We start from the raw sequence: 17,408 nt of genomic DNA, 5'->3' as shown, positions 1-17,408 counted from the left end.
CTTTGTGGAGTGTAATAGACATGTATGAGAAGAGATCTTGAGCTGGGAAAAGACTTCTTAAATATGATCCACAAAGTGCTAATGATAAGGCAAAAAGTTGGTAGGTTTATCTACATCAAAATAAAGGTTCTCTAACTTCCATATGTGCAGAGACCACCTATTTCTTAAAAACACAGATTAGCAGAGATTCTCATGCAGTAGTCACATTGTATAAATTTACAATGAAATAAATGATATCTGAAAAGGGTAATAAATACTATGCATCATAGCTTAATCATTTTACTATGGTTTACTATCATCTGTGTTCTTGAGGTTATTTTTAGCTCTTGTATCCATATTTAGGTAATAGTATGTAATGTTGTGCTAATATGCATCTTTTCCCAATTCATGTTGGTTTTGAAATCAGCCATGGTGGGAGTATTTACACCAGGGAAATTGGCAAAGGCCACAAATCAACATCCTTTCTCCTCTTTTTTAGAGACCTGGTTGTTACACATTTACCAGCACTCCACTGGATATGGCCCTTAAAGAAATCAGGAGTGGTATCAGTAGTGAGGAAAATCAAAGCATGAACTATCCGAAGGGCAGAGAAAAACCTTGTATATTTATTGCCCAAGCAGTAGTGTATAGTAGAGTACAGCAGGGGTGAAGGTGTGGCAACTTGACCCAATTTTTTTGCACCCATATGCTCTCCGGATTCCCTCAAAGTCTAGAAGGGATGGTTGCAGCCAAAAGCAGAGGTGGTGGGAAGCAACTCAGGGGATGGTTCCCAATTCCATGTTGAACTGGCAATCAAATGATTCTCTTGCCACGATGAGATTAGTCAATGGTGCCATCTAGTGTTGAAGAACAGATTGGCTCGAAAGAGGAATGCTCAGAGAAAGATTTCTCTTGACTTAGGACTTGGAAACACACTAACTAATGTAGTTCCCTCTTCCTTTCTTTTCCTCTGTTTTCTTTCCCTACTTCCATTTCCCTGCTTCCAGAGTCATTTTTATACCTACTCCCCTAATGGGAATAGCCATTAGTTTTTTGTTGTTGTTGTTGTTTTTGAAGGATATGAACTCAGTGCTGCTTCCAGGCAAAATAGATAAATGCTGAGAGTTGAAAGGCACAGATACGGAAATCAGCACTTGCCTATATTATGTATAATAATTTGGAATGAATTTGTTTAGGGAAGCTGTAGAGATATTCTCTTGTGGGTCACATAAATCAGATGCTTCTCTACTTTCCCCACACGTCCCATATCCTTCCTATTTCCTGTGTCAGGGGCAGATGGAGTAGTTTGGTTAGCAACCGCAAATTCATTCTCAGGTCATTTCTGCTTCATAGATCTTTTCGTGGGAAAATGGTAGAAGAAAAGGCCTGTTCATAACTTCCAAGTGAATAGGATCTTTCATTCTTTTATGAGGACCTGTGTTAATAAGTTCTTTTATTTGAAGTGAAGGTAATTGTGCACGGCTAAGTTCTCACAGCTAGAGGGTCCTCCAGAAACGGGAGTGAGATTCTGGGGCTGCTAATTCCCTCTGGAAAGGTTTACTTTGCATCTGGCACATTGGAGAAGTAATATGGTAGTCCTTCAATGACGATTACTTCCGTTTGTCCCTTTAGTGATTGAGGATCTGAGTAAAATGAAAGAACATTTAACTAATTAGTGGGCCCAAAGCTGTTGTTCCATCCTGATAGTATCCATCTTTTTTTAAAAAATAAATTTATTTATTTATTTATTTTTGGCTGCATTGGGTCTTCGTTGCTGTGCGCGGGCTTTCTCTAGTTGCAGCGAGCAGGGGCAGCTCTTCGCTGTGGTGCACGGGCCTCTCACTGCAGTGGCTTCTCTTGTTGTGGAGCACGGGCTCTAGGCGCGCAGGCTTCAGGAGTTGTGGAACACGGGCTTAGTAGTTGTGGCTCGTGGGCTCTAGAGTGCAGGCTCAGTAGTTGTGGCGCACGGGCTTAGTTGCTCCGCGGCATGTGGCATCTTCCCGGACCAGGGCTCGAACCCGTGTCCCCTGCATTGGCAGGCCGATTCTCAACCACTGCACCACCAGGGAAGCCCCATCTTTTCACTAAGGATAACTGACCTCTAAGTTTAGGGATATTTCAGATGTCAGTTATCAGACAGAAAACTAGTAAGGAATAAATGCCCTCCTCTCTGTAACGTGTGTAGCGGGAGCAGCCTGAACTCCCTAAGTCATCGTGGAATGTTTTGAAAATGGAAGGAAGGGAATGTCATAACTCTGGATATGAGGTCCAGAATTGGGATCAGACTTTTTCTAGGATACTTTTTCAATGTGTTCAAAAACAACAGAAGTAGTTTAGGAATCTCATCTTGAGACTGCTGAGCTATCCAAACACATGGCTTTATTTTAGGTGAGGGCCATGGGTTTTGCAGTCAAGTCAGCTGCTATTTGTATAAGCAAGACTTCATCAATATTCTTACAAAGCTCGCTCCCCTTATATAGGCTGGCAGCAATTTTGCCTTAGAAAATGAGCCTACGTGACTCTAGAGGCTACAAATGAATTTTGTTAGAAGTAGGAACTGAAGAGCCTGTTAGGAAGGTAGAAGTCAATTTTGCCACATGTGGCTCAAACTATTAAATATAACAAGGCCTGGGTATTCCCATGTTCTTATATGCTCAATAAACATTGCAATTTATCAAACGGTGACAAACTTAAAAGCCTGTGGCATTGTCCTGTTAGACCCTGGGAAAGCTTTTTAAGTGCAGATTATACTACTAAAGGTGGATATGATCCTGTGTGGTCTCAAGTTGCCCCCGATCCTACATAAAGGACCCACTCTTTGGGATGACATTCTCCCCCTTCCCCCTGCCTAGCCTCAGAATCATTGCATCCCGGCTCTTTCCTGCCCACCGTGGAAAAAGTTTCCCTTTCTCAGTCTGTTCTAAACATGGCAACCAAATCTGAAAAACTTCAACACACTTCTGTCATTTTAAATGCATCTCATGCATCTCAAACTTTGAACTATGTATTTCACATTTCTTTTATTCGGTTAGATGTACCAACCATCTGACTTTTGACTGCTGCAGTAGACAAAACTTGGTTCTCTAGTTTTTTTCCCTTTACTATTTTTTTTTCTCAGAATCTTAATGAACCTTGAAGAGACCACTGATGTGGGTGCTCCTACTTATGTAGGATAAAAGATCAGCTCTACATCAGCCCCCAAATTTCAACTAGTTCTTTGGCAGGCAGGTCTGTGGATTAAAAATGGATGCTTCCAGTAACTTTGAGGCATTATAACATTATGAAGTAGTTTATGAAATTCCACTGACTTAGTTTTAGTGCTATTATATTCTTAAATAACTGAACATTGACAGTCCATATGGAGCATTAGAGAACTCTTAGGGAGGTTCTAATCGCTCAAGAAAGGAAATTAATATCCAAGTGACAGCTGTAAGTCAAATGATTAAGTATCTTGAACACTTTGGGGAGTCTTTGTTCCACCCCCACTAACCTTGTGGCCTGATGTATTTAGACCTACTGCAATAGTAAGTGAATGTGTCTCTTATAAAAAACTGTTCTAGGGACTTCACAGATGAGGAATCTGAGGCATTAACTAGGACACAGGTCTTCTGGGCTCAGTTGAGAGCTCTCCTCCCTACAGCTGTCTGTTTTTAAAGGAATGAAGTGCTTTCATAAAAGATTCAGTCTAAAATAATTCTTTAACGCAGCTTCAATTAAAGATCGTCTTGGTTGCTTCTGAAAACAACGGATCACCACACCCAGAGTCAAAAACGACCAGAACACAGACTTAAAAACCAAGCCATTTAATTGTGTCTTCGAAGGTAAACAATATCTTGAGATGGATCCCAAGCCCCGAGAATGCCAGAGCTACGGGTCCAAGAAGTCCCGTGGGGTGGTATTCTCAACAGAGTCCAGAGGGGCAGACCTCAGGGTGTTCTGAGGCAGAGTACTTATGGAATTCGTGCATTCCATTTTGCAATTTTGCAGACAGCCAGAAACAGACCCCAAGAGTCTCTTGAGATGGGGAAAATTCAACTCCTGGTCTTATAGATAAAAGCAGGAAGAGTACCAAAAATGTTACGTTTATGTCTCTTCACTTTTCTCACACAGTCTGAAGCCTGAGCTATCACATTTCCAACTCAGAGCAGCCTGAGCTGCAGTTCAGGTACAAGATTAGTCCCTCTATCCAGAGAGCTCTCATCAATACAGCTTTTGCACTTAAAGTGAAAAGAACCCTCTGGCGGCACAATGAGTTAGTTTATAAGATTTTAATTTACAAATTAAAAAGCTACATGTTTTATTTTTTCTCCTTTTTCTCTTCTTTCTTTACATCACTCTTTTCCTTATCTTTCTCTTTGTCATCTTTTCTATCCTTTTTGCTGTCTTCTTTTTCCTGCCCTTCTTTCTTCTCTGCGTCCCGGTTGGCAATCTTGTTGTTGATGAGGTTGTGCAAGGCAACCACGGAACGGATCAGCGAGGCCAAATACACCACCACCATCTGGTCATTGGTCTTCAGGTAAAAGGCCTTGACAAACTCCTGCAGGCTGACATCTGGCAGCAGGTTGAAGACGTCCTGCAGCTGGTAGATGATCTGATGGTTGATGGGCAGCTTGCCTGTGGCCACTTTCTCCAGGTAGCTCCTGATATCCAGAAGCTTGGAATTGAGTCCCTTCAAACCATGGACCTGGTTTGTGATCCGCTGGGAAAGAGTGCCCACTGTAGTGTCTTTGATGTCTCTGTAGGAACCCACAAGAAAGGGCAGGAAAATACATCAGTGTCCTGTAAAATCACGCAGATTTTCACATTCTAAGGAAATACTAAGTTTGTGAGGAGGGGCAAGTTTTCCAAAGGAAAAATGTTACTTCCCCATCTTATAAAGATTTGAGTAAAATTGCCTTAATCTTGTTTTCATTTGGAGGAATATGTTTTATCTTTCTCATCACAGGGCATTTTTCAAAAGAAAAGAGAGAACTAAAATGAAATCATTTTCACTAAAAAACAAAAACAAACAAAAAAAACCCTCTCCACTTCAAGTTCCCTGTTCCTAAAAAGGGTGGCATTTTCTCCACCTGCATCTATATGATGTTGGGAGAAGCTTTTAAATCAGTCCGCAGTAACTTTTTGAACTGGAAGGAATCTTATTGTTTGAAAAAATCTATGATCATTTCAAGTAAGTCAGGGTTATGTAAACAGAGGATTTAAAAATAAAACCCCAGGGCTTCCCTGGTGGCACAGTGGTTAAGAATCCGCCTGCCAATGCAGGGGATGTGGGTTCGAGCCCTGGCCCAGGAAGATCCCACATGCCGCAGAGCAACTAAGCCCGTGTGCCACAACTACTGAGCCTGCGTTCTAGAGCCCGCGAGCCACAACTACTGAGTCTGTGTGCCACAACTACTGAAGCCCACGTGCCTAGAGCCTGCGCCTTGCAACAGGAGAAGCCACGGCAGTGAGAAGCCCACGCACAGCAACGAAGAGTAGTCCCTGCTCGCCGCAACGAGAGAAAGCCCACGTGCAGCAATGAAGACCCAATGCAGCCAAAAATAAATAAAATATAAATTTAAATCAATCAATCCATCCATCCCAGTCCAAGATGCAGATTCTCTGCAGAAAACTGGCTAGCTACAGTCACTGAAAAGGAGGTACACTGAAAGAGCACAAGTTTGCTTTTAAATAATTCACACATCTGTTCCCGTCACAGCCAGCATTACAGCTTCCAGACAAAGTGTGCTGTCCACAAGCTCATAAATCATAACTCAGGACACTTTAGAGATGACCCAGGACTAGAACCCAGGTCTCCCTATTCCTGATACAGATCTCTTCTTTACACTGAGCAGCTTCTTGGGCTGCTGCTGGTTCTGATGCTGTCCTGAAGTCTCACCGTAACAAGTGTTCAACTCCGACTTCCTCAGCTTCCTCTGCTCCAATTTCACTGGTCACGTGCTCAAATGTTTTTGAGGTTGGAGTTCCATCCTGGGAGAGGAGAATTAACTACAGTTATTTACTTACAAACAAACGAACAAACTGGCACATGTTCCGTTTCATGCCTTGATTCTTCTGCTTTAAGTCAAATCACTTTCATGGGTGTCATTACTGGCTTTTTCATGGCAAGGGTGGGTAAAGTTTGCTTTGAAAGCTTTCAAAGCACTGTGACTTCTAAGCTGAAGTCACAGTGGTCCTGCTCAGGGAGGAGGTGTAGTGGGGAATCATCATTAGTTTATTTCTAAGGAAGATCTTGATATTCTCTCAAGCCTGCAGTAGAGATGAACATCAGGGAAGTCTTGATTTGGCTAAATTTTAAGGACTTATAAGCGTTCATTCTAAAATAGACAATATTTAGAACACCTGTACTTGAGGCAAGCTCATGTCAGAAGATACAATTTTTAACCATCTGTTGTCCCTTGGGTCAAATGGTCAGAGCACCAAAGCAATGTGGTTAGAATAACTGATTCTCTGGTGACCTGAATTAGTCAAGGAACCCATTAGTGGATGTGGTTTGCTGTATCACTTAGTGATTCCTTGATGGGACTCAGGAGAAACTTTTATCAGATCTAGTGCCAGAAGAGGCTGTACATCTCCTATAAAGGCTGTAAAATGTGTGCGAGGCACGACAGCACAGCAGTGAGTGCACAGACTCTAGCCAGGCTGCTTAGATTCAAAGCCTGGCTCTGCCATGTGTGATAAAGGAGCAGTGAGATCTTGGGAAAGTCACTTCACTTACACTAAGTGGTATAAACATTAGCTGTTGTTATTTTACCCAGGACAGTGTGAATCCTGCAAATGGCATCTTCCTCTTGGCTTTGTATGCTAGGATGGTCAGAGCCTTCAACACTCGTGCAGGACTTCGTGGCATGTCTTTTCATGTACTGATTTTCCCTGGCTTCATCTTATTATATGACCCCTTACATCCCCTCCATCCTCTTTTAAAAGATCGTTTCATTGGTGTGTGTGTGCGAGTGCGTGCGTGCATGTGCATGCGTATGTATAAGCAGCCTCTAATTCCTTTTGAAAGAGGCAGGGTAAAATTTAACTTATAACAACTGCATCAAGACCAGGGATGAAAGTCTTACTGCAACTAGGCAATACATTTGGATCTAAGCTCTCTGGTAGCAAGGCAAAGAGAAATAGGAGCATAGAGCTCTGCAGGGAACTAACTTAACAAAGCCTTTTCCAGATTTTAAAACTGAATATATGGATAACCATAAGGAAGAAAGACAGCCTTTAGTCTGTCCGTTCAACTTTGGAAATTCAAGACTGAGCTCTTTGCACACCCTAAGTGCAAATATTTTATACTCAAAACAAAACTCATATACAATTTCACATCAAATCCTATCCTAGAATTTGAGTTCAATTTTCTTGGAAATAGAGAAAAGCTATTCTGGCAGCTATTCATGTCCATACCCAAGAAACAAGCTAACAGACCACATAGCTGGTACTGAATGCCATGGAGCTGACTATACAGGTGTCAAGTCATACAGATGGGTTTTGCCGTCTAGCTCCTGGCAGCTCTGACTTACTCGATTTGAAAACCTAGGATCTAGTCTATAGGGATTGGCTATAGACTAGATAGTTAATACAGTCACTATATAGGTGGGCTAACAGTGGAAACTGCATTAGATTAAGACCAAGCTCACTGGGCTCTGCATTTACTTTGCTGAGAACATCTCTGGGCAATCATTTGACTACTTTGGTCTCAATTTCATTTGTAAAAGAGGACTTTAGATTTCTATGGTCCTCTCTATTTCTAAAATTTGGTGACTCAAATTCGGGGGAAAAAAACATAATATCAAACTATTGACAGAAACCAATAACCTTTTCTTTGTTATAAAGTATCTGTTGACTTGAAAATGGAAAAAAACCCCAAACCCAATGGCCCTAAAAGTAGCAAATCTAATCTCCTAGGCTCACAGCAAGATGACTTACATCATGAACTTCTTCCACCGAAATATATGCTTCTGTGGGCAGTCCCAAGTCCTTTGGTTTCACGTCAATGATGACCAATACCTGGCAGAAAAACAAATCAGAGCAAATCACCTCATACTGAGCACGTAAGGAATAACTGCAGCCATTCTGATGATTACCGAAGCTTTTCCATTCATTCAACCAGATATAAGCCAGAATTTTCAGGAAAAAAAATAACTTTACATTTCAAATTATCCTATTTGCTCTGCTCTTCAACCCCTTCCATTAACAAGCTGAGAGATAGTATAGTGAAGTCATCAAGCAGAAGGAGATTAGAGTCCAGACAGCCGGCATTTTAATCCCAGCCCCACACTGAGAAGACCTTACTAACCATTCTGAACCTCAGTTTTCTCATTGTAAAGAGGATAACAATCTCATACAGTTACTGAGAGGATTAAGGAAGATAACTTACATACCTAGCACTGAACAGATGTTTAATTTACTAAATACACTGGGTTACCGTATACTACACAAAACACTGCAAATTAACACAAGCTTATAGAGAAAAAGTGGTGAAATGATTCATTATCCAAATCCTTCCTAGGATGCTTTTTCTTGAGTTAGCTGGCAACGAATATGAGTCAAGAGTTTTAAAGACGGAGTGCACTTACTGAGTTAGGGCAGTATCTTTTCATGAGTTCATTGATGGCGATGTCATTCTTGTGTAGTTTAGGGCCTGTGTGGTACCACCCAACTATTCTTTCTCTGGCTGGGAAGGAAAAATTAGTGGCTTTGAATTGTTACATAAAGATCTATGTATTTCCCTCAAAAAGGGTAAGAACTCCAGTAGTTATGTTCTCTAGCTTTTACAGAAATTCCAGACATCTAAACCTTGACATACCTATGAAATCTAAAACTCAAAAACAGGATTCTCAGAAAATAAACAGCAGGGGAAATCTAGATATATACATATCTCAGACTAGTTTAGGAGACCAGTCATACATGAAACAACTAGAAAACAATTCCAAGGCAATATATAAACAAATTCAAGTTCACGTCACATAGATTACAACTGTGAGTGTTGTGGGAATAAACATTTCCAAAGCAATGTGGTTGCTGAAATGAAATAAAATGAAAGCGACACATGTAACAGAGATATTTACCCTGGTGGTACTAAAGCTCTAGGGCAGGTGGATTTTATTTGACCATTCTTTGCTTTTCTGCTGTAGAGGGCTAGCTCTCTGCCCCGAAGCCTAGGTGGTCTAGCTGGCCTTAAATTGCTACTCTAGTTTCTCATTTATTCTACCTCATTCCTCTACTACCACTAGTCTTACTTCAGTCTAGCTAAGTGAAAGGGCCTGTGACATTAAACAAAGAAAAGCGAATATTTAGAAAAGGCATTATGGGCACACGCACACGCGCGCACGCGCATGCACACACACACACACACACACACATGTGCCACAATGCCACCTACCATTGACCTTCTTAAACATTCCATACATGTTTTCCAAATAATCGTGGTCTAAAAACCAGACAGAATCATCTTTGTCGTCTTCATCAAAAGGGACTAGAGAGAAAAAAAACCAAAAAACAGTTTAGGGTGCTAGACAGAACTCTAAGGGCACATATCACAACTGTAGACCCCTAGGCCAGATCTGATCCATTTCTTTGGTTTGTCCAACACAGTACTAAAATTATTTTTGAGTTGCTTTTAGTAAAAACTGGAAGATTTCACATACAAATCCAGACCTCCAGGTTCTCTTGAAAAACTGGAAGACCAGCAACAACTGGCTAGGGCCAGACAGAAGCCACCCCCTTTGAAAAGGACACATTCTTCACTTTGCTAAAAGCTCCATCACTTCCTAATATTCCTGTCTGGCAAATTACATTACTGCCTGATCCTTTTAGACACTGGAGTTAGTGACTGCTAGTCTAGCAGCCATGCCAGGAATTATTTTGTTGTTCTTTATTATTGTTGCTTCAATCATAAAATATATGGATACATTCTTATAAAGATTTATGAAACAGTGTAAAAGATAAGGTCTTTATCTCCCCCTTGCCTACCCATAACCATGGTTAATAGTTTAGTACAGGGGTTGACAAACTACACCCGCTGCCTATTTTAATAGTTTTACTGCAATATAGCTATTAGTTTGTCTACATACTGTCTATAGTTGCTTTCCTGCTACATTAGCAGAGCTGAGCTGTTGCAATGGAGACCGTATGGCCTGCAAGTTTTAAATATTTACTATCCAGCTCAGTGTGTAGCCTTTAGCCTCCCTTTTCTATACTTAAGCAATTCTGAAATAGAATTGCTTGGTTATAATAAAAAATGGAGACCACGAAAGTTTCTTTCTTTTTAAAAGTTAACTGACATTTTAACCATACTCAGAAAATGTAAAATTTTCCTACTTATTTTTTAAAAAACTGAGGTATAATTGACAAATTTTTCTTTTACCTGCAAAGCTGTTGGATACATCGAGAACTTTCTTTTGCCATGACCCCAAAAGCACACCAACAACACGCTTCTGGTTTCCAACCTTGCCTATTCTGAATGAGAAAACAGAAGGTCAGTCTGGATGGGCGCAGACAGAAGTGGACCAACAGGAAATAGCAATGGTACAGATACAATTTAGCTTATCTGGGAACTAATCCCACTAAATGAATATAAGGGGTTAGTCCTTAATAATTCTAATAAATATAATGGGTAATTCGTGAACTTTGGACACTGGCAATTTCACTGCTGACTACAAAGAAAGACATGCTTGGAAAAAAATCTCAAACTTTATAGAAATTTAAAATGGAGAAAATGAAAACTCCCCAGATCTTAAGGTTTTAAATGTTGATTGGTGTTTGAAATCACATTTAATTTTATTTTTTCCTCTGCAGCTTACCTTTCTCTTTTAAATTTTCCCCATCTTCTCTGTCCTCAAATCTTTTCAGGGATAAAGATGCTAAAGTTGAACCAGTTTTATGGTCCAGCTTGCCAACTCTTCTCTGGAACATCTACGTCAACAAGCCCCAACAGATGTTATAATTCTTTGTACCATTTAGGGGCTCAGAAAATGATTCTGACCCAGAAGCATGTGTGTGCCATTTGTGGTCTCTGAATGGCTTAATTATGCAGAAGCTGGAAGTGAGCTGGTGACTAATCATACTGGAAGGAGGGCTCAATGAACCAGAAAGACTACTTCAGAATATTTATTTCCATATCAAACCTCCTCAATGATTTTTGTCCTAAGGAACTGCAAGTGTTTCACTTATATCTCATTTCATTGGTCATCATGTAGAATTCTCCTTTAACCACTAACAATTGTAACATACAGAAACAAAACAATTCTATGTTCAAAGCAAAGACAAAAGTCACTGTGAAATGAACTACAATTCCTTAACAGTTGCTGGTTTCATACTGATTTAATTGTATTTTATCTAAACATATGGTTTGGCAAATTTATAAATGCTTACTATATTTAGGTTTTGGACCAAACAAAGTTAAGGATTCTGGGTTTGGATCAAACAAAGTGAAGGATTCTGTACTCTCGTGGTTCTAATTTTTTGGGAAATCTAAGTTCAAAGGAAACTTCCACACTCATGGGCTTTTCTTTTGATCTACAAAAATCCATTTGCGTTTTAAAAAACCCTGCAATTGTCTGACACAGCAGCTTGCAGTGTCTGCCTTCACTATGCCCTTAACAAGTGTTTGCTGAATTTACTGAACAGAACTGAAAAGATGCTTGCCCTCTTAGTACCTCTGGTATCCTACGGGAGAAAAATACTAATCATTGTACAGTGGGAAAGCTCGCATATCCTGTTAGGCTAAGGGTGCTACAAAGCAATAGAACTGAACTGGGGACCCTAAACCTCACAGGAGTCTTGAGTTTGGTTTTGGCTCTGGTTGAACTGGGAGTTGTACAGAGCAAGTTTTAAGAGGATGGGCACTTAGCAACTATGACTTTGCAGATGCTCCCAACTGGGTCTTACAACTTTCCAAGTCAATTAATTATCTTGTAAAATTTATGAGCACGTGTAACAGGTCCAGCTGGACGAACAGCTCAAAAACAAGCAAGCGAAGGCGGAAGAAACATCTGTGGGATGTTTTCTTATTCATTAATGCCAACATCTCCAACCGGTCTCATTTTTAAAAGAAAAACTTGACTTTAAAACTTAAAACATCTACGTTTTAAGCTATCGTCAAACCAGAGTCCCACTTGGAAACTTTCACAAGTTAAATTAAAACCACAGTTCTTCCAGGGAGTCCTTCGGAGCACTGAGAACAGAATTTCGGTGACGGCCTTCAGAGGCAAAAAGTGCGAGTCTGAAGGGCTTTCCTACCAGACACCGAGTTTTTCAGGCGAAAGGGGGCGGACGAGGTGACAGATGGGCACGAGGCCTGGGGATCAGGGCCAAGTGAAGCCTGCCCCCCATACTCTGGCATCGTACGGACTGGGTAAAAGGAACGAGAAGCCCAGTTCCCGGAGTGCCGGCTGGACGGCGGGGGAGACGATGCCGGGTGACTTGGGGCTTCGTGAACGGAGTTGGTCTGGGCCCCTCGGTGACACAGGGCCGCCCCCGGTGCATCTGCGCCCCCGCGGCCGCCGCGCCATCCCCAGCGCGCCGTGACTCAGCAGCGGCGGCGCCACCGGCCCCGGTAGGACGCCCCGTGCCGCCCGCTCACCGATTGAAATGATCCACCACACTGAGCAGCACCAGGGGGTGGACCACCACCTTCTGCACCGCCAGCTCCGGCATCGCGACACACCCCGCCCGCCAGGCCCTGCTCCCCGCGACCCGCAAACACCGATGGCCAGAGCAACAACGATTCTCGGGGATCCTCCAGGCCCGGCTCCTCCTCTTCCGGTTGGGTCGCCGCCGCGCGGCTCCTTCTTCCGCTCCCAGAGTGCCGCGCGCGTCGGGCTCGGATTGTCGCTCCCGCCGCCACCTTGAGGAGAGGAAGTGCCGGGGAAGGCGGGACCCGCCTCCGGTGACTGGCTGCGAGTTTCCCAGGTCATGAAAGCTAACAGGACACTGGAGACTGATAAAGGTTGACCTCCTGGTGTTTGGCCTGTACTGTCACCCGCTGCGACTTTTCACCTCAGTGCCTTACTCGCTCACCTCCCCCTCCCCCCCATCTGAAGACTGGAGAAGATGCTAAGAAAAATGTAAATAGTAATAAGTAATATTTCACCATTCAGAAAATGTTCACTTTCGCTTTTAGTCAGAATCTTCCAGAATTTCTTAGAGGAACTAACTTTAAATCTCTAGCATTAGGGCATTCCCTTAAAGTAGGTTTGGTAATTTATCTAATCATTTTATTGTCGGGGAATTTCCCCTCAATCTTTACCATGGACACTTAGCAAATAACCTGTCTACATTTTCCCTGTCTTTATATTACTTACCATTTAACAAGGATTAGAAAAATGCGGTTTGTGCCTAGAGTTAGATCATTCAGCTTGATTTTAAAATAAAAACTTACAAAAAGATTGACGAAAAGAAATAAGGAAATATGTTTTCATAGTTAGCTGGGAAAGAGAAAAAAGAAGACTAAAAGGGGAAATGTAGGAAAAGAGAACTTGAGCTTATTTGCGGAAGAAGGCAAATGACTTAAAATCCATGCAAGTTTAGTTTTCTGTCTGACTTTAAGTTGCCATTTCTGTAAACAACAATACTTCAGCAGCGTGAATTATTTATTGTTTATCCTGTTTTTAAACACCTTCTACCTTCCCTCTATCTACAGAGGATCTGAACTCTCTGAAGAATGACAGGGAGACTTTTGTTCTGAACCTTAGCCTCCTTCCAGTATAATTAGGGAGCTTTTGATACCCTTTCTGGGTGCTACCCCTCACTTTCATTTCATAAACTCTTCCTACTTTGGGGAGCACTGTTTTGCATCTTCCTGATTTCTTTTAATGTTTTTGATTTGACTATGAGATGATTGCTGCTACTTAACGACGATAGAACTTTTAAATTAAGGAAATATAAGTCAGCCCCATTGTGTGATGTGTTAAAGCATGCTTGCTGGTGTTTAGTGCCTGGTTCAAAGTAGATGTTCTTGTTTCATTTCTTACATGATGCTATTCAACACAGTGTAGACATGTAACTGTTCTGAAAAGACCTTGGAAGGGTTTTCCCCCCTAATTTTTAAAATCAAAGATTGATTTTGATTTTTCTTATGTGTCAGGTAAGGCATAATAATTGGAGTCTAAAGGAAGCACTTTTTTGGACTAAAATATTTAGAGTATAAAGAAGACAACTTGAAATCATAAGGAAGGTAGTTTTCATGTCCTATTTTTTCTTTTTCTTTTTTAATGGAACTGACCTGAAATCATAACTGATTTCATAGCCACTCTTAGGGGCTAAATTCATTCAGAGGAATGCAGAAGGAGATATAAGAAATCTACTTTCTTTTGTTCATTTAATTCTGGACTTCAAGAGGATCTGATGAGAGCATAAGGATAATACATTTTATTTTCCTTTGACTGTTTTTGTCTTTTTTTAAAGAAAGAAATGTAATTTTAAAATTTTTATTTATTTATTTTTTATTGAGGTATAGTTGATGTACAATATTATATAAGTTACAGGTGTACAATATAGTGATTCACAATTTTTAAAGGTTATACTCCATTTATAGTTAATATAAAATATTGGCTATATTCCCTGTGTTGTACAATATATCCTTGTAGCTTATTTTATAATAATAGTTTGTGCCTCTTAATCCCTTACCCCATGTCTTTTTTTTTTTTTTTTGCTGTACGCGGGCCTCTCACTGCTGTGGCCTCTCCCGTTGCGGAGCACAGGCTCCGGACACACAGGCTCCGCGGCCATGGCTCGCGGGCCCAGCCGCTCCGCGGCATGTGGGATCCTCCGGGACCGGGGCACGAACCCGTGTCCCCTGCATCGGCAGGCGGACTCTCAACCACTGCGCCACCAGGGAAGCCCCCCATGTCTTTTTTTAAAAAAATTAATTTATTTATTTTTGGCTGTGTTGGGTCTTTGTTGCTGCGTGTGGGCTTTCTTTAGTTGTGGCGAGCGGGGGCTACTCTTGGTTGCAGTGCTCAGGCTTCTTATTGCTTTGGCTTCTCTTGTGGCGGAGCATGGGCTCTAGGTGCGCGGGCTTCAGTAGCTGTGGTGAGTGGGCTCAGTAGTAGTGGCTCGCAGGCTCTAGAGCGCAGCCTCAGTAGTTGTGGTGCACAGGCTTAGTTGCTCCGCGGTATGTGGGATCGTCCCGGACCAGGGCTCGAACCCGTGTTCCCTGCATTGGCAGGTGGATTCTTAACCACTGCACCACCAGGGAAGCCCCTGTCTTTCTTTTTTAATGTTAAATTCTCCTTTTCCAAAATTTATTAAGATGTAATTGACATATAACGTGTAAGTTTAAGGTGTACAATGTGATGATTTGATACACGTATGTATTGCAAAATGATTATCACAGTAAGGTTAGTTAACGCTTCCATCACCTCACGTAATTACCATTTTCTTTTTGTGGTGAGAACATTTAAGAGCAACTTTCAAATATATAATACAGTGTTGTTAACTATAGTCACCATACTGTACCTTAGATTTCCATCTTATTATTGGATGTTTGTACTCTTTGACCAACAACTCCCATTTCCCTGACTCCCAGCCTCTGGCAACAACTATTCTACTCTCTATTTCTGTGGATTCTGCTTTTTTCATTTCCACATGTAAGTGAGATCATATAGTATTTGTCTTTCTATCTGTCATTTCACTTACCATAATACCCTCAAGATCCATCCATTTTGTCACAAAATGGAAGGATTTCCTTCCTTTTTATGGCTGAGTAATATATATATATATATATATATATATATATATATATATATATATATGCCACGTTTTCTTTATTGATTCATGCATCAACAGACACATAGGTTGTGTCCATGTCTTGGCCATTGTGAATAATGCTACAGTGAACACAGGGATTCAGACATCTCTGAGATAGTGATTTCATTTCCTTTGGATACATACTCAGAAGTGGGGTTGCTGGATCATATGGTAGTTCTATTTTTAGTTTTTTTAGGAACTTTTGTACTCTTTTCCATAGTGTCTATATCAGTTTACATTCCCACCAAGAGTGTACAGGTGTTCCCTTTTTCCACATTCTAACCAACACTTCTTATCTCCTGTCTTTTTGATAATAGCCATTCTAACAGGTATAAGGTGATATTTAATTATGGTTTTGATTTGCATTTCCCTGATGATTAGTGGTGTTGAGCATCTTTTCATGTACCTGTTAGTCATTTGTATGTCTTAAAAAAAATCTCTATTCAGGTCCTCTGCTCATTTTAAAATTGGATTAGGTACTGTAATCCCTTACCTGAAATTCTTACCTCTAGTGAAGGTATTTTTGCATGTGGATAGTTGTTCCAATTGATGTTTCCGGGAGAGGATGTGTGCTAGAAATTCCTATGCCACCATCTTGTTCGTATCTCTCTAATCCACCTTTGTCTTTCAATTTAGGGAGATAGCCCCCGACAGACCCTAGTATCTTGAAAGAGTTCTTATTTTTCTTAGGTCCAGAACATGGAATCATGGTCCTGCATGCATGGCAGCAATACTTTGAACTCTGCAGCCTTTGTTGATCATCTTACTAGATTTGGGGGAAAAAAAGGGAAGATATACCACCTTTAGTCTAAGCTGTATTCATTGCTGGGGTTCAGACGTCCTTGCGGGTGCTAGAAGTTTACCATTTTCTTTGGTGCTGTCATGTTGCCCTAATTCCTCGTGTTCCCTATAGCCTTGTATAGACGTCTCTACCTTTGAAGAAGCAGTCACCTCTTCCAGACTTTCTGGACTGACTTCAGAAAGAAAAAACCTTCACCTGTGAGTGAAGGCAGTCTGGAGTATGCTATGGCCCTGGGTCTAGTGGTGTGGGGTGCTAAGTATGAGGGTGAGTAGAGCCTCTGGGTCCAAGGGTGTGTGTCTTATTGGCTCAGGCGGCTGGGGTCCACCACACCAACAATTTGCAAGATCCTTGGTGAGAGCTGTGCGGGGTCTGCAGTAGCTGCAAGGGCTGTTGAGGTCTTCAGTGGAGACTCCAGGTCCAGCTGCTACCAGTGGAGGTAGCAGTTGTGACCAGATCTGGCAGTGTATTCATGCTTGGCTGTAGGGACCAGCTGCAGGTGCCTGTGTGGGGGCGGGGCCTGCCGCAGACACACATACAGTGGTGAGGGACAGGGCCAGCAGCAGGGGTTGGGGCTAACTGCAGACATGTGAGCAGCTGAGGGGACCCTGGCTGTTGGTGTAGACCCATGTGACTGCATGGGCTAGCTGTAGGTGTGTGCACTAGCCAGACGATTCTTTTTTTTTTTTTTTTTTTTTTTCCGGTACGAGGGCCTCTCACTGCTGTGGCCTCTCCCGTTGCGGAGCACAGGCTCCGGACGCGCAGGCTCAGCAGCCATGGCTCACGGGCCCAGCCGCTCCGCGGCATGTGGGATCTTCCCAGACCGGGGCACGAACCCGTGTCCCCTGCATCGGCAGGCGGACTCTCAACCACTGCGCCACCAGGG

The 17,408-nt window shown here is 41.9% G+C and overlaps 1 protein-coding gene across 1 annotated transcript; it reads right to left on the bottom strand.

The window, feature by feature from the left end:
• Positions 1-3,766: 3,766 nt before the first annotated feature.
• PSMD7 (proteasome 26S subunit, non-ATPase 7) lies at positions 3,767-12,762 on the bottom strand. Its single transcript, XM_082607276.1, has 7 exons — positions 12,557-12,762; positions 10,340-10,431; positions 9,356-9,448; positions 8,550-8,647; positions 7,900-7,980; positions 5,858-5,949; positions 3,767-4,715 (listed from the first exon to the last, which is right to left on the bottom strand). The coding sequence occupies exons 1-7, from the start codon at positions 12,628-12,630 to the stop codon at positions 4,277-4,279; spliced, it is 969 nt and encodes a 322-aa protein (XP_082463402.1). The 5' UTR covers positions 12,631-12,762; the 3' UTR covers positions 3,767-4,276.
• Positions 12,763-17,408: the final 4,646 nt, after the last annotated feature.

This window comes from Mesoplodon mirus (assembly GCF_964341445.2).
Source record: "Mesoplodon mirus genome assembly, chromosome: 19".
NCBI lineage: Eukaryota > Metazoa > Chordata > Mammalia > Artiodactyla > Ziphiidae > Mesoplodon > Mesoplodon mirus.
The sequence above is the reverse complement of the archived record's forward strand: the minus strand, read 5'-3'. Positions and strand labels throughout refer to the sequence as shown.

What these genes read in the sequence shown, in the direction of transcription:
- PSMD7 (XM_082607276.1), bottom strand. Translation starts at nt 12,630, where the DNA reads ATGCCGGAGCTGGCGGTGCAGAAGGTGGTGGTCCACCCCCTGGTGCTG. An exon ending in AATGTTTAAGAAGGTCAATG is followed by an intron (nt 8,648 to 9,355) that starts GTAGGTGGCATT and finishes TTTCCTTCCCAG; the next exon opens with CCAGAGAAAGAATAGTTGGG. An exon ending in AAAGATACTGCCCTAACTCA is followed by an intron (nt 7,981 to 8,549) that starts GTAAGTGCACTC and finishes TTTTTCTGCCAG; the next exon opens with GTATTGGTCATCATTGACGT.